General features: G+C 43.4%; 1 protein-coding gene across 2 annotated transcripts in view; it reads left to right on the forward strand.

Annotated features, from left to right (window-relative positions):
- The window catches only part of EBF2 (EBF transcription factor 2), a 125,981-nt gene extending 108,473 nt beyond the window's left edge, over positions 1 to 17,508 (forward strand). The window contains exons 11-16 of one of the 2 annotated variants that reach the window (XM_074559183.1): positions 3,799 to 3,887; positions 5,423 to 5,488; positions 5,909 to 6,086; positions 8,198 to 8,383; positions 10,168 to 10,335; positions 17,358 to 17,508. In XM_074559183.1, coding sequence (XP_074415284.1) covers positions 3,799 to 3,887; positions 5,423 to 5,488; positions 5,909 to 6,086; positions 8,198 to 8,383; positions 10,168 to 10,335; positions 17,358 to 17,389 — 719 coding nt within the window. In that variant the 3' untranslated portion in view covers positions 17,390 to 17,508. The remainder of the gene's footprint in view (positions 1 to 3,798; positions 3,888 to 5,422; positions 5,489 to 5,908; positions 6,087 to 8,197; positions 8,384 to 10,167; positions 10,336 to 17,357) is intronic. The other variant, XM_074559184.1, reaches the window with a different exon arrangement.
- Positions 17,509 to 24,862: the final 7,354 nt, after the last annotated feature.

The following is a 24,862-nucleotide window of genomic DNA, read 5'->3' on the forward strand; positions in this document are numbered from 1 at the left end:
GTGAGAAACAACACTTACAAGGATGCAGAGAGCTCCATAAATTGGAAGAGTGAGTTCCCTTGGACAGAAAAAGCTGAGGTGACAAAGCATTTCCTGCTGTCACTGCTTTAGCCTGTGAAAGACATAGGGAAACAGAGAATTCCAGGATCTGAGGGGGCTGACAGGAAAACCAGAGGGGGACCTTTCATCAAGGTCTGTATTGACAGGACAAGGAGTAATGCGTTCAAACTGAAAGAGGGGAAATTTAGGTGAGATTTACTGAAGAAATTCCTCCCAGTGGAGTGGTGAGGACCTGGCACAGGTTGCCCAGAGAAGCTGTGCCTGCCCCATCCCTGGGAGTGTCCAATGCCAGGTTGGACAGGGCTTGGAGCATCCAGGCCTAGTGGAAGCTGTGACTGCCCATGGCAGCAGGGTAGAACAAGATGATTTTTAAGGTCCCTTCCAACCCAAACCATTCCATGATTCAAACTTTGGTGCCACAGGTGCCTTTTCTCCATTAACACCTTAAAGGTTGGGCAGCCCACTGCAAAAACTGCTCTCCCTCTGCCACAGCTTTGTGGGTTCAGGATATTTCTAGAGATATCCAGACTTTGATTCTCCTGTTTTCCCTGTGCTGTGCTTTGTGGGGTGAGTCCAAGGTGCTGTGCTGAGGCCCTTGTGTCACAGCGGTCACAAGGGTTGTGGGATGAAGAGGCGAGAATGTTGACCTCATGTTCAGAAGGCTTGATTGATTATTTTATGATATATTACATTATGTCTATACTAAAAAGAATAGAGAGAAAAGTTCTCTGAAGGCTAGCTAAGCTAAGAATAGAAAAGGAATCAATAACCAAGGGCTGTGTCTCAGCAGAGAGTGAGACCCAGCTCTGCCGTGAGTGGTCAGTAAATCCAAACATCCACCCAAGACCAATCACGGATCCACCTGTTGCATTCCACAGCAGCAGATAACCATTGTTTACACTTTGTTGCTGAGGACACAGCTTCTCAGAAGGGGGAAAAATCCTAAAGAAAGGATTTTTATGAGAAGATGTCGGTGATGCCCTTGGACATGGCCCTTTCCCAGATCTGCCAGGGTGAGACCAGCAGAGGCTGCTCCACTCAGGGTCAATCCTCACCCTCCTCCTGCAGCATCTGATGTGCTGGGAGGGGTGGTGGGACAGTGACCCCTCCCAGTGTCAGCCCTGCAGCCACCTGCCATGGAAGAACCTGCTCAGCTGTGAGAATTCTCCTTCCCCTCCTATCCCAGCAAGTCAGAATATGTGTTTAAGATAAAAACACAGCTTTTGAGGGGTAAAGAACATCAAAGAAGGGGCACTGTCCAGACTGTGAGCCTCACACAAACAAAGTCAGCTAGTTGGTGACACATTTAGATCCGTCCCTACTCTTATACAACAAATCTGTTGTTAAAACAGTTTTGCTAGGGAGGTTTACAGGCTCACTGATAATTTAGCTTATTCCCTAGATGGCTTCTTTTTTGTGCATAAATTATATCATGCCATGCCCAGTTTTTTAAACTGTTTTGGGAAGTTAAAGAGACCCCTTAAGCCTGAAACTCTGGATTTGAGGTTTGCCAATGGGATTTTGGACTTGAGTCCATTTTCTGAGGGGTTTCATTTCAGATATCTGATTTCTAGGAAACAATGAACAGCCTGCTTGTGTGTCAGACCCCTTTATGGTCTCTGAATCCATGAACCCCAAAGCATTTGGACATAATTCCAGCATATTTCTATGTAATACACAGATAAATCACTCCTGACCCAGCAGCTCTTTCCTCAGTGGAAGCAGAATTGTTGGGAAGCTGCTTAAACTTGCTGGTGGATTCTTCATCTTTGGCCTCCACTTGGGAAGGTGCAATTTACTCCTCCAAATCCTTGGTATTGGTTTTTCACAGGATTTCACAACAGAGATATTTTTGTTCCATTAATGAGTAAACCCAGTAGTGGGCAATTTTGTTGCAGGCTGTACAGAAAACCTTTGTGCTGAAAGACATAATGTACACATTGATTCAGGAGGCTGAGTCCTGTGAACAATTCAGCATTGTTGGGAAATTATTTGCTGCTGTTGATCTATCAGGATGAAACTGTCCATGTCAATCCATTGGAAAAATGTTTGTTGAATAATAGCCAGCTTCTTCTTCCTGAATTAGCATTTTGCATATTCCCACTAGCTATTTTTAGTAACTTTATATATATTTGAATCCCTGTATATTTCACATGTTTGAATTCCTATATATTTCACATTTCTTTAGTTTTAGATATATCACTTAAATGAATAGATTTGTGATCAAGAAGAGAAATGCCACATAATGATGTTTAGGCTCTTGAGAGAATTGGCCTCTAATTCTCAGGATTATTGGCCAAATAGCCCACCCCCCAAAAACTCATCTTCCCAAACGGGATGTAGATTCTGTGGCTGTTGAAATGTGTATTATTAAACTCCTTGAGCAAACCAGAATGGCTCCCAGTGGAGAGCAAAGACATTCTAAGTATAGCCAAGACTAAATTCTCAGGTCTGGGTTTTCTCTGCTCAATTCCCACTTGATTATCTCCTGTAATATTTAAACTTCATGCCATGCCATAATTATTTAATAAAAAGTAAATATAAAATGTATCTCAGTGGAGAATGTGACCTTTTACCTTCATGATGTTACACCAAAGGCAGACAGGGACAAACAGGGAACAGGGATAAACAGGGAACCTGGATCAGTGTAAAAGTCTGTCTCACGTGCTGGGTTCTTCTCCTGGAGCTCCTGTGTTGTCCTGTGAGGTGCTCAGGATACTTTGGATCATTCAGTAAGAACCATCAGCATCTCTTGTAATCAGGGGTTTTCAGCTGTGCCAGTGCCAGTTATTTTAAAAAAAGATTTTTTTTCCCTCCCAAAAGAACCACAAATGGTACAGGAAAGTCTAAGCCTCAGGGTAGTGACTGAGGGTAGTGCTAAAGGACTTACATATGTTACTTATTAAATGTGTCATGAAATTCTTCACAGAATCCTCAGCATGAATGTGTAATTTGTATTAAATGGGCATTCTGAAGAATGAGGGAATTCAAAGAAAATCATCCCTGTAACTGTGCTGGTGCTCAGCGGCACTGCTGAGGTGTTGGAGGCAGAGCCTGAGCACACAGAATGCTGCAAGCTGACTTTTGGGTTCTGCACCAATTTAAATTGGAGTTTGAACAATCAGGAATCCCAGTATTATTGCTGCTGTTTCCTAGCAGAGACTAGGAAAGTGTCTGAAGTTTTCTGAAATCATCAGCGATGCCAGTAGGGCTCTGCCAGCTCTTGCTAACTGAGGATCTGGGTCAAAATATCCTGGTTTATCCACCAGAGATTAAGATCATTACAGGGAAGTGGCAGCGTATGCAGAACACACAAGTGGGGAAGGGAATGTGTCTAATGAATAGCTGTGCCCTACTTCAGGACTGCAAAACATTGGGGGCGTGTGTGGAATGTGTTTATTAGAGGAGCAAACAGGGCTGTCTGATTTCTGGCTCTGTAACCAGCAGGAGAAGACCTGTTCTAGTGTGTATTTCTCTCATAATTTGCTTTATTGCTGTCATGGTTTTGTCCAGAGTGAAACATTCGTCCTTAAAGGAGTATTTTGTGACAATGCTGCTGCATCCTGCAAATTATTCATTCAGCCCTTGACAGAGGATGAGAAGGCAGCCAGTGAGATAGGAGCAGTTTTAAGTGCAGAAGTCGTGATTTCTTTGTTGCCCTGTTGGGACAGAACCATATAAAAATACATGTTTAGATACAGTCATATAATGTGGTGGGGTTTGATGTTTTCCTTGCAGCTTTAAATGAACCTACCATAGATTACGGCTTCCAAAGACTGCAGAAGGTCATCCCAAGACATCCTGGGGACCCTGAAAGATTAGCTAAGGTAAAATAATTTTAAGCATTTCATTCAGCCCACCAAATGTGTTTTTTCACTTCTAATTCATAAAACAGACACAATTATATCTTAAATTACAATCACATCAGAATTCACCAATTAGTTGTAAATCTGGCAAGAATGGGACTGGGTAGAACCCACGGTGATTTTTGTATGTTAGAGTTCAAATGGTTTCTGTGTAATTTTGCTGCTAAACTGAATTCAGTGAACGTTCCCAGTTCATTGTCCTTGTGCTCTGCCCTATCCCTGGTGGCACATCCCTGAGCCCAAATGTTGTGTCCATGCAAAGGGATGTGCTAAATCCTACACAGGTTTATGAGTCCATACAAAGGGATGCACTGAATCCTAAACATGTTCATGTGTCCATGCAAGGCATGCACTGAATCCTATGCACATTAATGAACCCATGTAAAGGGATGTGCTGAATCCTACACACATTTGTGAGTCCATGTGAAGGGATGTGCTGAATCCTACACACATTAATGAATCCATGCAAAGGGATGCACTGAATCCTGCACGTTTGTGTGTCCATGCAAAGGGGTGCACTGAGTCCTGCACACTGTTTGTGTGTTCATTTAAAGGGATGCACTGAATCCTACACACGTTTGTGAGTCCATGCAAAGGGATGCACTCAATCCCACACACGTTCATGTGTCCATGCCAAGGTATCCATTGAAATCCCCGGGGGAGCGGGGTCGTCTGGGATTTGTCTCTGTTTCTGGGGCTGCTGAGGTGCAGCAGGTTCAGGACTCTGGAGAGCTCCGGGTCATGGAGCAGCCCCGCGCTCGGCGCGGCCGCGCCAGGGATCGGCTCCCGCTGGCTCCGAAGGGACTCGTGCTTTGGGGGGCTGCTCTGACACACCGGGAGGGCTTAAATTCCTCAGGGACCTGGCAAATAACACCTGAACACAGCACCTGAACGCACCCGGGCTTCAGAGTGACGACACACAAATACTGGAGTCACTTGAGAGAATACTTGCTCATGGTTTTATTTATTTAACTATTCTATTCTATTCTATTCTATTCTATTCTATTCTATTCTATTCTATTCTATTCTATTCTATTCTATTCTATTCTATTCTATTCTATTCTATTCTATTCCATTCGTCTATTTATTGTATTTAATTATTTTAGGCTAGTTATTCTGTCTTATTTAATTTACTATTTTATTTATTTTCCCGTTCTATTTTATTTTACCATTTTATTGTGTTTATTGCAATTAGTTATTTGTTTGTATTTTATTCATTGCATACTTATTTAATTATTTGTATTTTGTACTTATTTTTATTTTCTTATTTATTTTTATTGTTATTTATATACTTTTATTAAATAATTGTAATTTTTATTTGTTATACACTGATTTTTATTGTTCTTTTATTTATATATTTTTATTTCATTTTTTATACAATTCATTTATTTTATTTTTAAATTTATTTTCTTTATTTATTATATATTTATTTTACTTCATTTTATTGACCAGAGCTATCTTTGCCTTTACAACACCTCTTCCCCTGTGCCCCACAGGAGATGCTGCTGAAAAGAGCTGCTGACCTGGTCGAGGCCCTGTATGGGACGCCCCACAACAACCAGGTCAGGCTGCCGGGGGTGGGGGTGCAGCCGGCCCGGGGGGTTCCTGGGGGGTTCCTGGGGGGTTCCCGGGAGGTTCCTGGGGGGTTCCTGGAGGGTTCCCAGGAGGTTCTCAGGGGTTCCCGGGAGGTTCCTGGGGGGTTCCTGGGAGATTCCTGAGGGGTTCCCGGGGGTGTTCCCAGGGGTTCCTGGGGGGTTCCTGGGAGGTTCCCCGGAGGTTCCCGGGAGGTTCCTGGGGGGGTTCCCAGGAGGTTCCATGAGGGTTCCTGGGAGGTTCCTGGGAGGTTCCTGGGGGGTTCCTGGGGGGTTCCTGGCAAGTTCCCAGGAGGTTCCCAGGAGGTTCCCAGGGAGTTCCCGAGAGGTTCCCAGGGGGTTCCCGTTGCCCCGTTCCTGCCTGAGCTGTGCCCCGTTGTTTCCGTGCAGGAGCTGATCCTGAAGCGCGCGGCCGACATCGCCGAGGCGCTGTACAGCGTGCCCCGCAACCCCGCGCAGATCCCCGCGCTGCCCAGCTCCCCTGCCCACAGCTCCATGATGGGCATCAACTCCTACGGCAGCCAGCTGGGCGTCAGCATCTCCGAGTCAGCACAGGGCAACAACCAGGGTGAGCCCCGGAGTGTTCCTGGAGCTGGGAACCCCAGCCCAGTCTCCTTCCCAATCGCTTTTCCCAGATCTGATTTCCAACCTCTCCCTGTGCCAATGGTGCCTTTAACTCTGGGCATTGCTGGCTGGGGGTCACCTCTCGAGCTGTTTTATTTTCCAGCATCAGCCTCATTCCATGGTTATGACAATGGGAAGGTGCCACCAGCTCACATCCCCGACAGCAGACCAAGAACTCAATGTTACAACTCATTTTAAAAGCTTTTTGACCAATCACACAAAGCAAAAGCACATTGACTAGTTCTATCCAAGCACTATAAGCACAGGTACCTGTGGTTAAAACAATGCTTGCTTGTTTCAAATACAATACCTGCTTGTAAGCCTTCAAACGCAATGCACAGAACTCCATTATTAAGCTTAGAACTTCCTAAAATCTCACTAGATAAACTTTTCTGTAGCTTAGGGAGTAAGTCTAGACAAGGGTTAGTACACAGACCATTGTTCTATTTGTCCTTACTTTTCTATTTTTTACATAATTTTTCTGCTGACCAATCTTATGGATACTGCTTAGTTCTAATTGCAGTTCTGCTGTCTCTGAGGCCTGCCTTTTGCAGTTTTCCCAAAACCCTCTGATTTTATGGATTCCCACAACTCCCCCTCTCGCCTCACCTAAAAAGAAACTTTTCCAAAACCCTCTGATTTTATAGATTCCCACACTGGGCATTCCAAAGGGTGGTACTGCCCCTGTGTCTTATCTGAAATAATTTTTGATTACTTTCAAAACCAACTTGCCCCTGAATTCCCTCCCTGTACCCCTTAAAATACCATTTTTTAAAATTATATCTCTGTTTTCACAAACAGCAATGGCAGCAGCTGGAAAAAACCTCACACAGAGGTGGGAAATGTTCCTCTTTTTTTTTTTTTGTTTTTAAGGCAGCTGCTTCAGTGTTAATTTTACCAACATTCACATGTTCTATGTATTACACTTAGTCCAGATACACTATTGATTGTGAGGAAAACAACCCATAAAGCAATGTATCAACACTGAAAGAATTTTCTTGAAAGAATTATCAGCTTTTCTGCATCCTGAACATTTTGATTTTATCACACAGTCTGTGGTTGATCTCAATAATTGGCTGTGTTTAACACTCTAAGGCAGCAAACCCAGGTCGTTTAAAGTTAATTTTCTATCTGTCCAGTTAAAATCCATCATGAAGATAATTTTGCTCATTTTTTTTCAAAGTCTTACCAGCCCTGAATTAGAAATGAGCAGAAATTACCTGACTTGATATACCTAAATATTATATCTAAACACTGACTACTCTTAATGTAATTATTGTATCAATCTCTTTAATGAAAGCTTTTTCTATGAAAAGACACTCCTGCAGCTGGAATACTGATTTTATCCTTTTATGCTGGTAGCTATCTTTTTAAACTCTCTTTTTGGAGTAAAAAAAGGCTAAATTTTGTCTCTCAAATATTTGATAGCATTTTGTAATACAACAAAAGTGGGTTTTTCTTATCCAGTTTATTCTTTCTCCCAAGTAGAAGAAATCAAGAATTAAACTACAAACTTTATACGGGTTGTCATTTCCCCTTAGTAATGTACTTGCTTTATCTATAATTTATCTGTAATTTAACAATTCAACAATAATTTGAAGAGTAAGACCTCTCCCATTCAATGGTAGAAAATCTCATATATTATAAATTCTACCCCAGGTAAATATAAGCACATACACTGTCGTCCAGGTTTTGAATGAATTAATAAATCAAATTTGATTGGGAAAATGTACATTGAATCACTTCAAAAAGTTGGCTCAGAACTTTAACTGCAGGAAAACCCACTGAATTTATTGGTGTTGCCAAAACCTTTTAAATAATCTGGGTTTCAATGGCATTTATTAAAGTGGTGGATGTGCGGGAGGGAGTTTTAAGCCATGGAGGGGTTCTGAAACATGCTTAATTTCCAGGTTACATCAGGAAAAACCACTGAATTTATTGGTGTTGCCTAAACATTTTAAATAACCTGGGTTTCAATGGCATCTATGAAAGCAGGGGATGTGCAGGAGGGAGTTTTAAGCCACTCAGGTGTTCTGAAACATGCTTAATTTCCAGGTTACATCCGTAACACCAGCAGCATCTCCCCCCGGGGCTACTCGTCCAGCTCCACCCCGCAGCAGTCCAGCTACAGCACGTCCAGCAGCAGCATGAACGGCTACAGCAACGTGCCCATGGGCAACCTGGGCGTGCCCGGCTCGCCCGGCTTCATCAACGGCTCCCCGAGCGGCTCGCCCTACGGATGTACGGCCCCGGCACCCTGACGGGGTGCCCTGCCCCAGAGACCCCAGAGGGAGCAGGGAACGCAGCCAAAGGGACCCCCAATGACCCAGAGACCCCAAGGGGAACAGGGAACACAGCCAAAGGGACCCCCAATGACCCAGAGATCCCAAAGGGAGCAGGGCATACCCAGCCAAAGGGACCCCCTCTGCCACAGAAACCCCAAAGGGATCAGGGCATACCCAGCCAAAGGCAGCCCTGCCCCAGAAACCCCAAAGGGAGCAAAACACACAGCCAAAGGCAACCCCCTCTGCCCCAGAAAACCCCAGGTGGATCAGGGCACATCCAGCCAAAGGCTTCCCTGCCCCAGAAACACCAAAGGGATCAGGGCAAACCCGGCCAAAGGGACCCCTCTGCCACAGAAACCCCAAAGGGATCAGGGCACATCCACCCAAAGGTTCTCCTTGGCAAGGCTCTGCCCCCCTGCCCCAGAAACCCCAAAGGGATCAGAACACACAGTCAAAGGCAGCCCTGCCCCAGAAACCCCAAAGGGATCAGGGCACACCCAGCCAAAGGCTCTCTTTGAGGTTGGGTGTCTAAGGTCCCAACGAGAAAAAGCCCATTTTTTGAGAAAAAGCTCCCATTTTCTGAGTGTTGAACTTTATTTTCTTCCTTTTTTTTATCCTTATTCAGATTCCAGAGTGGCAAAGCCACTGTGGGAAACAAGGTGCAATTTGCAGCTTTATTAAGGGAGTAGCCGCTGCTTTTAGCACAGAGACTTGGCAAATCCTGGGTAAAAGCCACTCCGAAATAATCTTTATGAGTTTGAAAGCATTATCAATACCTGAGAGCTGAATTGGGGATGAATTTCCTGTGAAACCATATTAACTTCATAACTAGAAATATAACATATAATAGAATTAATCTCTCAATTTCTGCTTGTTTTACTATGAACAGCCACTTTTCCTTCCATACCTTGATATCCCTTTGTCTAGGGAATGTGTGAAAAACAACAACAAAAAAATGTATACATGACCAGCTATGGTGTAAGTAAATAATTATATATATTTTATATATATACATATATATATATATATATATATATATATATATATATATATATATATAAACAGGATGAAGAGCTAAACTACTACTACTACTACTACTTTTTTTTTTTTTTTTTTTTTTTATTATTATTATCCCCTCTTCTGGAGCTTTCCATAAGGAAAGGACCAGGTCTCTCTTGTGTTACTCTGCTTTCAAACTAATACTACCAAGAGACCTGGGAATTCACAGGAAATATTGTTATTTATTCCTCCTTTTGCTGAGGAATGACTGATATTGTTCTGGAAGCTCAGCAAACAGCTCCTGGACAAGTTATTGGATATAGAAAGGGGCTTTTTTATTGCAAGGCACTTCATTAAAAAGTAGCCAATTTAGAATAAAATCTAAGCAGCAGCTTGAAGCCAAGGAAAATTAATTTTTGAAAAACTGGAGAAGACTCAGGATTTGCCAACCTTTCCAAATTCCAAGGACACTGAGTGGACAGGACATTACAGTTCCTATTGACTGTTTTTCCCTTGATGATTTTCGATTTTCTGGCACCCTCACCCCTAATTCTGAAATAATTAAGCACTGTTTGTTCTGAACTATTCAGTTTAAGTCCCTCTCTACTTCAGACTTACTCTAATTTTACTCACTGAGAGAACGTGACCTCCTTTGAGAGGTAAAACATGGAATCACACAATGGATTCTTGAAACAGTTTTACTGATTTTCTGACAAGAAATTCCTTTTCTCCCTTTGGCAGTGATGTCTTCAAGTCCAACAGTCGGCTCCTCCAGCACTTCTTCCATCCTCCCGTTCTCCTCCTCGGTGTTCCCTGCAGTCAAACAGAAGAGTGCCTTTGCTCCTGTCATCAGACCCCAGGGCTCCCCCTCCCCTGCCTGCTCCAGCGGCAACGGGAACGGCTTCAGAGGTGAGCAAAGGGCTCCAGTTCATTCCTACCAAAGTGGGACGGGCTCCTGTTCATTCCTACCAAAGTGGGATGGGCTCCAGTTCATTCCTACCAAAGTGGGATGTGCTCCTGCTCATTCCCATCAGTGGGATGTGCTCCCGTTCACTCATACCTAAGTGGGATGTGCTCCTGCTCATTCCCACCAAAGTGGGATGGGCTCCTGTTCACTCATACCAAAGTGAAATGTGCTCCTGTTCATCCATACCAAAGTGGGATGTGCTCCTGTTCCTCCCCATCAGTGGGATGTGCTCCTGCTCATTCCCACCAAAGTGGGATGTGCTCCTGCTCATTCCCATCACTGGGATGTGCTCCTGCTCATTCCCACCAAAGTGGGATGTGCTCCTGCTCATTCCCATCACTGGGATGGGCTCCTGCTCATCCCCATCAGTGGGATCTGCTCCTGCTCATTCATTCCCATCAGTGGGATGTGCTCCTGTTCACTCATACCAAAGTGGGATGGGCTCCTGCTCATTCACACCAAAGCTTCCATTAGGAAAACCACCCAAGTGCCACCAGCCACGACTGAGTGCCACCAGGTGCCACTCTGAGTGCCATCACGTGGCTACCACAGGGCTCAGGAGTGAAAACCTGCCCCAGCCCAGCTGGATTAGAGGATCAATCCAAGCTTTTGGCTTTAGAGCAAGGGCCAGGCACTGATTTTCACAGGAAGGTTCTGACCCAATGTGTTTCAACCCCAGAATGGTTTGGGCTGGGAAAGGACCTTAAAGATCCAGTTCCAACCCCCGGCACAGGCAGGGACACCTTTCCCTGGAATATAGGGGAATATCAGCTCTTTTGTGGGGAATGCCTTCTCCTCAGGCTTGGGGGAGCTGTTAAACAGAGCAGAGTTAATCCCCAGCTCTGTCCAGAACACAAACCTGCTGCAAGGTTTAGGCTCAGCCCGGGAATTGAGCCCCACAGCCCATTTACAGCCCTTTTAAAGGTGATCTGTGAAACAAATGTGAGCAGTAAGGTAAGAATGGAAACCTGTACCGAATTCTTGCTTTTAACAGGCTGGGGGGGTGTGTGCAGCACATAAATATGCTCCAAGTCTCCATAAAAAATGCCTTTATTGGGCCTGGGAAGTCATCTGGCTCCTTCAGACTTCACTGGAGATAGCCTAGCAAACACAGCTCTGGGAATTGAGCCGTGCCAAGAGCCAGTGGTAATTCCAAATGAGCCCCACAAACAGCACCTGTTTGGCTGGGTGTGATAGAAACCCTTAGCTGGGCCACAGGAACTTGCAGAGAGTGTGATTATTGTACGTAATAAGGAAATTCTAAGTGTGCTGAACAAAAACAGTAACATTTTTAAGAGCTAACTCAGAGAATTCTGAAACAGCTTCTTCCCCTGCCTCAATTACAAGAAAATCCACTCTTTCCTAAGGTAATTTTCTTCCCATGAATGGCTAGATCCATTGATCTCACCATGTGAATGCACAGATTTAAGTCTGCTTTAAACTTGTCTGTTATGTAAAGAAGGCCTAAATATTAAGCCTAAATACTAAGGAGTTACCTGAGGTGGTGCTAAACACAAATCAGAGAGAAAACCACTCAGGCTGCTTCAGGGAGACAGAAAAAGGACAGATTAAGAAATTACTAAAATATTTAAATTAATAATTTTCCTTAAGGTAACACTCAATGCTCTGCTTAGAAAGAGTTTACCTCTCTTTCAACCTATAAAGAAATAAAGTACTGGAGATCAGCTGGTGCCATCCATGCCATTTGGTGTTCACAACGTATTTTATCCAGTCTATAAATCAGTAATCAATGAGAGATTCTAAAAATTGATCTTTAATATTAAATATAACAAAATCTCAAAGCTAAAACCTGACATCCATCCATTTCTCCTGACCACAATCCAATCCTGAGCTGGTCAGGATTAATCTATGAGTTAAGGTTGTGAATAATTGCTGAATTAGCAAAATCAGAGATAAATAGATACAGAATTTATTAACCACATCCCTTTCTTTGTGGGATTTCTACCTGTACATCAACACAAACATAATTATACTCATAAATTTAAGTATCCAATAAAGCAGGACTGGTCAGTGACACAGCAAGCAGAAACAAGCTTTGTTACACCAGGTCTTGGTGACTATTGAACTCTTTCAGCCATGGATGCAAATTCCAACTGAAATATTTAAATTGATGCAAGCTGGGGAGCACATGCTTTGGAAAAGATCCAGGTACACACAGCCTGATATCCAAATTAACGTTCCCACAGTGCTGACAGACAGATGTGGCCAAAAAGTCAACAGGAGGCTCCCAAAGAGGCTTCTTGCCTGGGCTGAGGCAGTGGGAGATGGATAATGCCCTCTGCCATGCCCCCCTGGGGCTGGAAACCAGGGATGGGTGTGCTGGGCATGGAATTTAGGATTTATTTACTTATTTATCAAACTTAGGTATCCCAAAATGCTGCTGGAGAGAGAATAGCAAAAGCACAGGGCAAGCAGTGAATATGTGCAGGCCCCTTTCCAAATTCCATTAACCCTGAATTTCTCCACATGTGGAAAACATCTCCTCAATAAATCATAATAATAGATATATTATAGAATTATATATCTACATTTAGAGGATGATAATCTTCTTCTCTTTCTCCTTCTCCTTCTATCTTCTTTGTCTTCTACTTCTTCTTTTTCTTCTTTGTCATTTTCTTTGTCATCTTCTTCTTCTCCTCCTCCTCCTTCTCCTCCTTCTCCTCCTTCTCCTTCTCCTCCTCCTTCTCCTTCTCCTTCTCCTTCTCCTTCTCCTTCTCCTTCTCCTTCTCCTTCTCCTGTCTTCGTCTTCTTCTTTTTCTTCTTTTTCTCCTTTTTCTTCTTCTTCTTCTTCTTCTTCTTCGTCTTCCTCTTCTTCTTCTTCTTCTTCTTCATCTTCATCTTCTTCTCCTTCACCAGCCCCTCAGAGCATGCCACTCTCCTTACAGGCAGCAATGAAAATCTAGATTAGAATTTCCATAAGTGTTAACCACAGCAGTATTTAAACCTGGATTAAAACCAATCTAAGCAGGAGCAGTTGTGCAATCTTCATCCTCAGATTTGCATTCCCATTATTCCAGCAGCTTACAGGGAGTGGTTTTTCCCCATGAATGCATTTTAGGAGGATTTGCTCCCTGTGAGGGCGGGAAGGAGCTTGGGTGGGATTCCCAGAGCAGCTGTGGCTGCCCCAGCCCTGGGAATGTCCAAGGCCAGGCTGGAGCAGCCGGGGACAGTGGGTGATGTTCCTGCATGGCAGGGGCTGGGTGAGATCAGCTGTAATGTCCCTCCTAACCCAAACCATTCCATGATCCTGGAATTTAGGATTAGTTCAGTTCAGTTCACTAATTAGTTCACTAATCACTGAATTAGTTCAGTTCACTAATTCCCTCCCCAGCTCTCACGTTTGAATTGCAGCGAGTCCTTTTCCACTCCAAGACAGTTTTCCAAAGGCCACTTGTACTCACCAGGCTTGTGATCATTATTAATTACACCCATTAAAGGTGCCTATCACCAGATCATCTGGGTGCTACCCATCTTTGATTATTTATTTATAAAAAAATTCTCCAACCTTGTGACAATTTTAATCAAGTGTTTCAGTTGATAATTGCGAGCTGTCAAGGTTAATACAATAAGGCTCATCTCTAATTCTTTTTCCATTTCCCTCCAAGAGAAAAAAAAAAGACCCTCTGGGATAATGACTGGTGGTTGCTATATTCCCAACTCATCAGGGAGTGTCCTGCATTGAACCACCTTTATTGAAAAGTTACATCGATTCAATATATAGTAATACAGGCAAAAATAATTACAGCTTTGCTAGCAGTGTAAGACCTTAATCCAAACCTCCCAAACATTCAATAAAAAGCGATCCAGGCTGGGAATAGGCTTTTGACAGTGCAGCCCCAACGGGGAGTGGAGGTGGGGTGGAAATGGGCAGAGCAGGGTGTGTGAAAAGAGAGAGAAGCTGGGAGATGAGCTGGGGAAAACCAGGTGAGAATTCCAGCCAATATTCCTGCACCAACTCATTCTTTGTTGCAGGAAGAGGTGAGGCTGAGAATGAAATGCCAGTGACACAAATCAGGCTTTGCGCGTATGTTCTGTGTTATAGAATTTGCTATATCAGATTGTGGAATCACAAAATCCCAGGATCATTTGGGAGGGACATCAAAACCCATCCAGTCCCACTCCCTGCCAGGGCAAGGACACCTTCCACTATCCCAGGCTGCTCCAAGCCCCATCCAACCTGGCCTTGGACACTTCCAGGGATGGAGAAGCCGCAGCTTCTCTGGAAACCTGTTCATTCCAATACATACATTATTTTATTATTAATATCTCTAATCCTACAGTAAAAAATGGGCTTTCATTTAAAGTTAAGCAACTTCCCAAAATGATGCATTGACAAGTTTTCTCAAAATATCTTTGAAGAGAAATGGCAGAAACTCAGGTTCTAGCTTTGCTTTGCTTTGCTGGAAGTTTTCCTTGATTAAAAAAAGCAAAAATACTGTTAATAAAAATAGCATCACAAAAAAGCGTTTATGCCATTATGGACTGGCTCTCTTGGGAGCAGAGCTGAAGCAACACTGGCACCAGCTCCTGAACGGCTGAAATTAGGCTGTCCTCCAGCTGTGCCCAGACATCCCACAGCCAGGAAAGGTCATCCTGGATGGGGACAAGCCAGGCACTGTCTGTGCAGGTGCTCCTTTACTTGCTTCAGGCAAAGACCCAGCCAGGACACCTCAGACTTTAAACCCTTTAAACTCCTGCAGGCAGCCTGGGTGATTCTGCCTGGAGCAGAGCACGAGGATCTGCTCCCCTGGGACACCTGTGGGATGGTGAAGCAAAGTGAAAATTTTCCAAAATAGAAATCCATTTTAATTTAGGTGAAATGTACGTTTTTGAGTTGAGTCTGTGGTTAGAAACCAGAGTTATTTAGCCAGACTGCAAGGCCTAAGCTCAGTGAAGTTACTTCAGTAAAGGACAGAGATAAAGGGAGGGAGACAGAAGATGATAGAGAGAGACAGGGACTGCTGTAAGGGCAAGTCAGCCTGACCTCAGAATTCTTTCTGATAAAAAGGAACTAGTGGTAAATGTCACACAAAAGCCATAAAAATGAATATGTATGAACCTATTGTGAAACTGTATACATATGTATTTGAGAGACAGATAATAAGGGACCTGAAGTTCTCAGAGGTACACATGCCTTTTTTGAGGAGAGCAATCTCCACGTGTCCAGCACTGTAATAAACATACCAGCGTTGCAACTTTCACAAATTTGTAGGGTTTTCTTCTTTTCTCAGTAAAACAATGGAGCCAGCACAGAAGGCATGAGCTCACCTCCTCCTCCAGCCCAGCAGAGCCTGGAGCTGGGCACAAATCCAAGGCTAAATCAAGTTTTCCTTTCTAGGGACAGAGGGGCAGGCATGGGGTCAAGAGCCAGCTCTCCATGTCACTCTGGGACACCTCCAGCAGGATTATTTTTGGGGTTTGGGGGTGAGGAGCAGGAATGGAGCAGCATCCTTGGTGTCATCAGAAAATCTCTCTTCTAATGCACTCACACATATCCCAAAAACAGGCATGAAAGTGTTTACCTGTTTTATTTAGGATTGAAAATATGAAGCAAATTCCAAAGCAATTACAAAAGGTATCTGTTTGACTTCAGGCTGTTGAGTTTCACTTTCCCTTTCAGCTATCTGCTAAAATTGGCAAGGACTTTAGCCCCAGTCAGTAAGAAAATATGAAAATATTTATTTTCCTATTGTATTAAACCACAGACCATATCCACAGTTGTTTAAAAACACAGCTCCAGTAACAGACTTGTGTTAGCTCAGGAACCTGCCCAAAGCACGTTTTTAAACCCTCTCAAGGAAAGGGTGAAATGAATTCTCAGTGGGCCGGGCCTTTAAACACACCAATAATTCCCCAAATTGCAGTGAACACAAATCTTTGCAGGAATAGGACCCTGCACTGCAGCGGGGCCCCTTTGAAAACGTGACTGACTCATTTGTTATATAAATACATCCAAACTCCGCTTACCCCTCAAACCTCGGGAGCAGCACCGGTCCCAGGCAGCTCCAAAGCTGCTGCTGGTGGCTACAGGAGCTGCAATTAAAGGCAGGAGGGTGACTAATAATTAATTTACTAATAATTAATAAGCCCAGTGCTCTGGGAGGGTGCCAGGTAGGGCTGCAGTGACTCAGACACTGGGGGAAGCACAGTGAGGATGTGAGGCCGTTTCCACTGGAACCAGACTGGCCAACCCAGGGCTTGGAATTCCCTGGTTTGGTCTTGTCAGGAGCACAGGGGAGCTCTCTTTGCTTCCACACCTTTCCCTGCTCCCAGCCCTTCCAAGCTGAGTGGGTAGGGAGCACAGACCCTGCTCAGTTTTGGGTTTTGAGGATGGTTTTGAGTGTTCAGCTTGAGAAATCTGAATTTGGGGAGAGTTCTGAGCAATGCCCACCTCCAAGGACTTCTCTCCAGAGATAAGAACCCAAAAATGGGAAGGTTTTTCTGCAATTCACACACATGAATTGAATTAATCCTCTCCCTTTTCCATCCACTTAATAACTCTGGTGGGCCTGGGCTTTTCACAGAATCAGAAAACCATGAAGTGGTTTGGGAAGGGACTTAAATCCCACCCAGTGCCACCCCTGCCATGGCAGGGACAGCTCCCCCTGTCCCAGGGGCTCCAGCCTGGCCTTGGGCACTGCCAGGGATCCAGGGGCAGCCACAGCTCCCTGGGAATTCCATCCCAGCCCATCCCCAATCTCACAGGAAGGAATTTATTCCTTTTTACCCTGGAGCAGCCCTTTGCCCATTGCCTGTGTCACAGTCAGTCCTCACAGATCTCACCAGAGCACCAAAAGACTTTAAAGACACAAAAACTCTAATCTGACCTCAGATCAGGCCCTTCCTGTGATTCCTGACTGCTCACAGGAGGGTGAAGGGCTCAAATAGATTTTGTTCCATAACATTTTGTCACAATTTCATCTTTTTCACTTTTCTTTTTCAGCCATGACTGGTCTTGTCATTCCCCCGATGTAAGGAAGGGGCAGCTTTGCAGCTCTCCCTCCCTCTTCCCTTTTTTCCTCCTTTTTTTTTCATTTTTCTTTTACAGCACAAAACTACTTATTGTGATGGACCACTAAAAAGAAAAAAAATAGCACTAAAAGCTCTTTTTTGGGGAAAAGCCAGGCCCAGGAAAAAAAAGGAACTTTTTTTATGGATTGGACGAGATAGAAGTCTGCATCATTTTCCTGTTTCATATTTCTGACACAACCACATCAACTCCTCAGACATTGGGAATGAAGAATCAGCAAGAGCCAGGATGAACAAGAGTTGGCAGAATGGAATTAGAAATGCAAAGTCTTTCCTGGAAGACATGAAAACCTTCCTAAGATTTGTAAAATATTCAAAGGAAAAAAAGAAATTGGCAAAATGATTCAAGGTTGATATTTTGGATACAATTTGTTTTACTTTGTAGGGGTAAAAAAGTTGAAGTTTCTATTTTCTATGGAGCCTTTCAGATATCGATTTACTTTATGCAGAAAAACAATTCAACAAAACAGGGTACCAGCATGAAAGAATTTCTAGGACAAACTGACATGAATGATGGAACTTTGGTGTATGTGTGTATTTGCTTATAGTTTAACCTCTTTAAAAAATGTAAGATGTTTTACAATTATTTAAATAAATAAACTTGTAACTTATTGTATGTAGAGGTAGAAATTAAACCCTGTTTTGGATTTTTTCCTCCAGTTGTACAATGAAGACAGATGATGCAAAAATGTAGTGATAAGTTTGAGATATATTATTACTGCTGCAATTGCTCCTCACTTCCCCCTCCCTTACTGAATTCATGTGCAAGGATGTATAGGATTCTTTCTGATTAACAAAACCCTCAGAAACTTTCACCTACATTGTGGTAAACAGCTCATGTAGGAATTTTTTCACCCCCCTCATCTTTCCCCTCTTTCCATTTTTTGCTTCAATTAAAATATTCAGGTACTAAGATTAACTGCTAAGTCTCAAAGACCCAGCTGATGAGTGAGTGGCACTTAGGGATTTGAATGAATCAGATTTTTCATGAGGTACTGAGTTTATTTTATAGATTCAATGTATGAATTAGGAGGGGAAGGGTTCTCTGGGGTTTTCCATGTAGTTAGAACACCTTAAGTTCAGTTATGCTTCATATTAAGGGTGCATTTATAAAGGGTGAACATGTATTTGAATGATTTATGCACTTTTATCCTGAGTCATTAAAAATGGTAAGTATTTGCCACTTGTATATTGAAGTCATAGAGGTAATCAATCGCTCTGAGTTTTTGTGCATTTTAGCCTAAAAAAAAGAGTTTAGTTCTCCTTTGCATCTCCTCTCCTGAAATTGGAAGGTGAGGACAAGTCTGATAAAACAAATAATGAATTATCCAACTAAACCAGAGAACACTCAAAAGAATTTGGTTGTTGGAAAGCCATTTTTAGTGGGGGAAAAAGTAAAATCAGCTACACTCCAGAGACCCCTCTAAAATCCACACAATTCATGGCTGCATGGACAGTTGTTCCTATGGAAACATCTTGATGTTAATCAATAAATCCTAAATAAGGCCCCAGGATCTGAACTTGTCCATTTGCCAGTAGTTTAATGGATGGGTAAGGAAAATTGTGTTCTGGTGATCTTTAGGGGTGGTAGAAGTTGAGCTGGGCTTGGGATGGTGAAACTGGGACAACTCACATGGCTGAGCTCTTCTGGGGCTATTGTGGAGCTAACTGGGATTAGGGAGAGCCAAAAATCCTCTCCAGGTCCACAGCTGGGTGGTGATGGGAGGCTGAGGGGGATGATCTTAAAGGTCTCTTCCAACCTAGAAATTCTGTGATTCTGTGATTCTAAATTCCAGTTAAACCAGCAAGACTTTGGAATCACTGCTTTACTGACACTGGTATGTCAGTCCCCAGTAGGTGTAGGTATGGTCCCTGAGCTTTTACCTGGACTCAGACACTTGGTGCTTGAAGTGATTAAGAGTGGTCAAATACAGGAATCATCCACCCAGGGAGGTGGTGGATTCACCGCCCCTCGATGTGTTTAAAAAAAGGCTGGATGTGGCACTTGGTGCCATGATCTAGTTGAGGTGTTAGAACATGGGTTGGACTCGATGATCTTAAAGGTCTCTTCCAACCTAGAAATTCTGTGATTCTAAATTCTAAAAATTCCAGTTAAGCTGAGGGACAGGGTTTGGGAGAGCAGGGCAGGGAATCAGAAAATCCTGGAATGCTGGGGTGGGAAGAGACCTTAGAGCCTGTCCAGTGCCACCCCTGCCATGGCAGGGACACCTCCACTGTCCCAGGTGCTCCAGCCCCAGTGTCCAGCCTGGCCTTGGGCACTGCCAGGGATGGAACAAACACTTCCAAGGATGGCACCAGGTGCCCCAGGTTCCCTTCCTGGCACAGTGCACAGTTCAGTCCACGGGATAAATCCATTCCCTGCATGTGGAGTTCTGCAGGAGATCTCAGAGGGACTGGAGACACCAACTGCACTGCTCTGGCCATCCCTAAAGGAAGTCCCACTTGCTGGGAAGGAGTTTTGTGTTCCTGACTGTGCTGGGGGGTTTGGCAGGGTCTTCATTTGGTGCCTTCTCAATGCCATTGAGTCCCATTTTGAAAAGGTAGAGGAGGGTTGATCTCTTCTAAAACTCAAGGCCCAACTTATATCAGCAAAAATGACAATTTAAGGAGAGATTTGGTGGGAATAATGTGGGCTTAAGAAACATGGATATAATTAATATTTCACAGTCAGAGTATTGAAACTGTCTGAGTTCCACAAACAATGAAATGAAATAAATCCCTGTTAGTTACAGCTGCAGGTTGATTGTCCTTTGGGGTTCTCTGCATGTCCCTCGTGCCACCAAGGAGGTCAATCAGCACCCCTGAAACCAAGTGAGCCCTGAAATATCAAAGGATCAGAGATGCTAAAAGCTCTGGAGTTGTCAGTGTATCTCTGATAACAACAGAGTGCAGGATCTGACCTGGATGTTCCAAACAGCAAAACAGCAAAAACAAAACCCCCAAAATATTCCATATATTCATAGGTAGTGATATCCCAGCAGGGCAAAGCGGGAAGTCCAAATTCATGTTGGGAATTATGCATTTATCCAGGGATAAAAATGGATTAAGGACTGGAGGAGTTGGGATTAAAACTTCCATAATTTTCAGTCAAAACACATTGAGTCCTAATTCCAAAAATTATCTTACCAGGCTCATTCTATCAAATCCCTTCCTCCATTCCCACCTACTGAACCCCCAAACAGCTCTGAAGCATGAAGGTTCTGAATATTCCCCCTGCCCTTCTCCATACTGGCTACTTCTAATATTGATCATCAAATCCACTCAATATTCTGTCTGGCAAATATTCCAGATCAATAGGAATTTCTAGCCCACCTGCTGGAGAGCAGCAGTTTGCCACCTTAAATCCTCTTATTTTTTCTTAACAAATGGGATTTTCATTACAAAATCTCAGTCAGGAAATTTTCCAGCTGAAAAAAATAGGAGATATTTCATGGGAAAAACTGGGGTCTGTCCATCCTTCTGTTTTATTTTTGCTTAGTCAGCACAGGTAGATGAAAGAAAGATCTACGACATCACTGAAATGTTGGGAAGATTCAGGGGTAAAAATGACAGTCTGGCAATAAAAAATAAAAAAAAGGGAAAGTTTCTGGAACACTGAACATTCCTTTCACCCTTCAGTTATTTTTATTAGTTCTGTCCACTTGCCCAGTTGCCATGAGTCCAAGTGAAAAAGAGAAACCTTCCTGAAAATCTGCTCCAAGCATTTGCAGAAGAGGAATTGCCTGTGTTGATGCAAATATGAAAAATCTGGTTTGTTTTGAGAAAAAAAAAAAAAAAGAAAAAGAAAAAAAGAAAAGAAAAGAAACGAAAAGAAACCTAGGAATTATTTAGAACATGGATTTTGCTCATGCAGGGAAATCATGGTACTAGATATGAGTGTAGAATTAATTGAGGTTTACAGAGAAAAACACCTTTAAATAAACACAATCAGAAATCCTTGGCCATGAAAAAGGACTTTGGCAGTGGCAAAACACTCGACCAAAAGGGAAAAGATGATTCCAGAACTGGTGTGTGAGAATGTTTTCACTGTAAGAAGCAAACCTGTCCTCTTTGAGTGGTTGCTGTTGACAATTCCCTGAGTTTTCCTCTTTGCCACTGGGAAGATGAAAGTGTTGCAATAGGTAACGACAAATTTCATCATAACTTCTGAAGAGTTGGTTTTGATCTCATAATTTATCTTGGTACAGCATCTTCCTCTCCCTCTTTCTTTGCACATTTCCAATATGCATGGTTTCTCCAAACCATTCCTCCCTCCTGTAATTTAAGGCCTCATTTCTCCCTCCTGTATAGTTTTGGGGTTTATTTGGGGTTGGCTGGTTGTTTTTTTGGGTTGTATTTTTTTTTATTATTTTTTGCTTTGTCAGTTATATACAGTATGAAGTTGCTATGCACAGAGCTTTTGTAAAGATAGCTTTTTGGTTTTTTTGTTTACTGTTTTTAATGGTCCTACTTATGGAAGAATATCTTGTTTGTAAAATGAGTATGTCTACTTCAGTTTTAAACTTTAAATTATCCTAACAAAAAAAAATAAAATTTTTGTACTGTAAATAAGGGGGAAATTATCTTAATTTCAGTGTTCAATCTGCTTCTTTATCATCTTTATGGGTCATTCACAGTAACAATAACACTTAAAAGTGGTATAAAATGTTATGTGAGAGTTTTTAAATCAAGATTTGAAGATTTGCCTGTAAAACGTCCAACCACATTTGGGAGAGCCAGGTTGAGATTATGCTGGGCATGGAATAATAGGATAATTAATGGTCTTTTCTGACCATTCCTTTGTTACAAATGGACAACACCTGTGTGAGAGTTCAGTCCTTTTTGGGGGGAAAAAGGACTCGAAGGGTTGGGCAGGGGGAATTTGGACACCTTTTTGTACACCTCCCCTTTTTGTTATGAGCATGCAGTTGGTCAAAGAACAAAATCAAAATTAAAAACTGGGGCTGACTGAGCCTGGCCCTTCCCTGGACTAAATCTGGGCTTGGTCCTGTTTTAGGCATTTTGTCTTTGGGCAAAACTCTGAGCAAACAACAAACTGATGCTGCAGAGGTGAATCACATTGGCTCCCTAAAATAATTTGGATATATTTACTCCCTCTTGTGCAGAGTGCATGTCTCAGCCACAGGGATGGACAAAACAGTGCTGAAAACTGCTTGGAAAACAGTAATTGGTTATTTGAACCAGGAATATTCCATTTTCTTCAATGAAAATTACTGGAAAGGTTCAAACAAATGAAAATTTAATGATGAAGGTCACTTGTGCTGACATTTTCGACAGAATGTGAGTCAGTATTTAAATTATTGCCAGATGTCAGTGAAAGCATCTGAAAACATGAGGCAGTATCAGCCCAAAACTGAGGAGAAAACAGAGGTTTTTGGTACTCTGCACCATTCCTCCTTTCAGGATAACATGCGATCAGCAGCTGAAACCCAGGCTTTCCACTGTCCTGATGAAATGTCCTTCATCTCCTCTTGAACAGAGGCCCATTCTCCTCAAAGTCTTGTTCAGCTCCTTTCCCCCCCTAAGAAATCCCAGCAGTGTTTTAAGCGATGATTTTGGTGATAAAAGTCCCGGTTCCTGTGAAAGAGGTTCTCAGAATGAACAGGGCCCCACTGTTGTGTCCCAGGGAGGAAATGTGCTGGGCAGATGAAAGCTGCAGATCTGCTGTCCCACTCCTGCTTTTCTTGCATCTCTCAAGGAGCTGATGATGGACAGACACAAACACCAGCCTGGGATGTGTCACCCTGGGCAACAAAATGCTCAGGAAGGGAAGAAGGAGATGTGTGACAGTCTCAGACCAAAAAATCAAGTTTTTAACTCAAATAAGCACATGAACAACTGCCTCCAAGCCAAATTATCTCAGATTACCTTGGGTTATCTTCACAGAAATGTCTTGAAAAGCAAAAAAAATTCTCTAGGATCATTGTCATGAACATATTTCATTATCAGTCTTACTCCATTGTAAAAAGAGGTTTTTTGGTCAATGTTAAGACCAATAAAGTCTTGAAATCTCCTCACATGTTAAATCTGGCTCAGCAGGTTTTACAGGAAGATCAGATGTTCAGCATTCTCTCCAGCTCTGGGAGAGCTGAATGACTTTGGTCACATCAGACACAGAAAGTGGCCCTTTTCCAAAGGCAAGGTGTCTGGGGCACTGAGAATTTGTGGAGTGTCAGGAAGGGCAAAGGAACATTCCTGCTAAGAGCAGTGGCAATGGGAATTCCAGGGGTGGTCCAGGGGTGTGCAGGCTGTCCTTCCCCAGGGAGGGGACAGTCACATCTGGGCACAGCCAGCCTGATCTGCCTTGCCTCACAAAGGCCTTCTGCAACAGCACATCCTCTCCCACCTAGATTATGTTTGTTTCTTTCTTTCCAGGTATTTTCTAGATGGAAATAATTTTAATTTCACTTCAATAAATGGTGAAACAAAAGCCACTCCTTTAGCCACTAGTGCAGGGCAGGCAGGGAATTGCCAGCCCAGTTAAAATATTCATCTCTGTGACAACACACAGCTGCTGAGGGCCAGGATCTGCAGCTCTAATGGCAGCACGTTATTCAGGCAGGAATGTCTCATTAACTCTGGGCAGGGCTGGCTTAACCAGCAGCTGGGGAGGGAGCTGGGGGTGCCCACAGAGCAGGGAACAAACACCAGAGGGGATGAGGGAAGGGAAACCCAACACTTGTCCCTCCTGAGGGGCAAGGCACCAAAACACGTCCCATGGAGGCAATAGAGGAGCTCTGGGGAGGTGGGGAAGTCTCGGGGGGCTCTGTGGTCCTGGCTGACCCTGAGATGTGTCAGAGTCTCTTTTCCCAGACTGGCAACTGAAGAAGGAATTAGGATTCCTCTGTTGTGGTTCTCAAGGTTATTTTCTGTTATCTAGAACATTCTTTTCCTGATCTGCTGAGGTCTGTTCAGCAGGCCAGTCTGTGGCACACTGCCCATCCTCAGGACAATGTTGTGTTTTTATACTAAAAACTACCTGTACATTATTTACAATAACTTCCCAATACCTATCATCTGTGTTAGACACTGTGTTCCTACTCTAATCCAATCCAAAAGTGCCACCATCACCCAGAAGATGGAGGCTAGGAAGAAGGAGAAAGAAGGACAGGGCATGCCCAAATTCCTCCATCTTGGGACCCCGAGCCCCCATTCTAAAAACTCCAAATTCTACTTTTCACCCTGTGACAAACTCACTATCACTCTACTTAAACTTTTGTGGCTTGTAATTCCTCATATAAGGCTGGTAATGTCAAAATCAAAGGCACAGGGGTCTGGGGCTCTGTGCCAGGGTCTCTGAGCGCCCTGGCAGGGGCTGGAGCCCTCCAGGGCAGCCAGAGGGATGTCCTGGGATCTGACAGGGAAGGGAAATGGGATCTGTTGTCCTGTGTCAGGTCT

The sequence above is a fragment of the Zonotrichia albicollis genome, chromosome 26, assembly GCF_047830755.1.
Source record: "Zonotrichia albicollis isolate bZonAlb1 chromosome 26, bZonAlb1.hap1, whole genome shotgun sequence".
Classification (NCBI taxonomy): domain Eukaryota; kingdom Metazoa; phylum Chordata; class Aves; order Passeriformes; family Passerellidae; genus Zonotrichia; species Zonotrichia albicollis.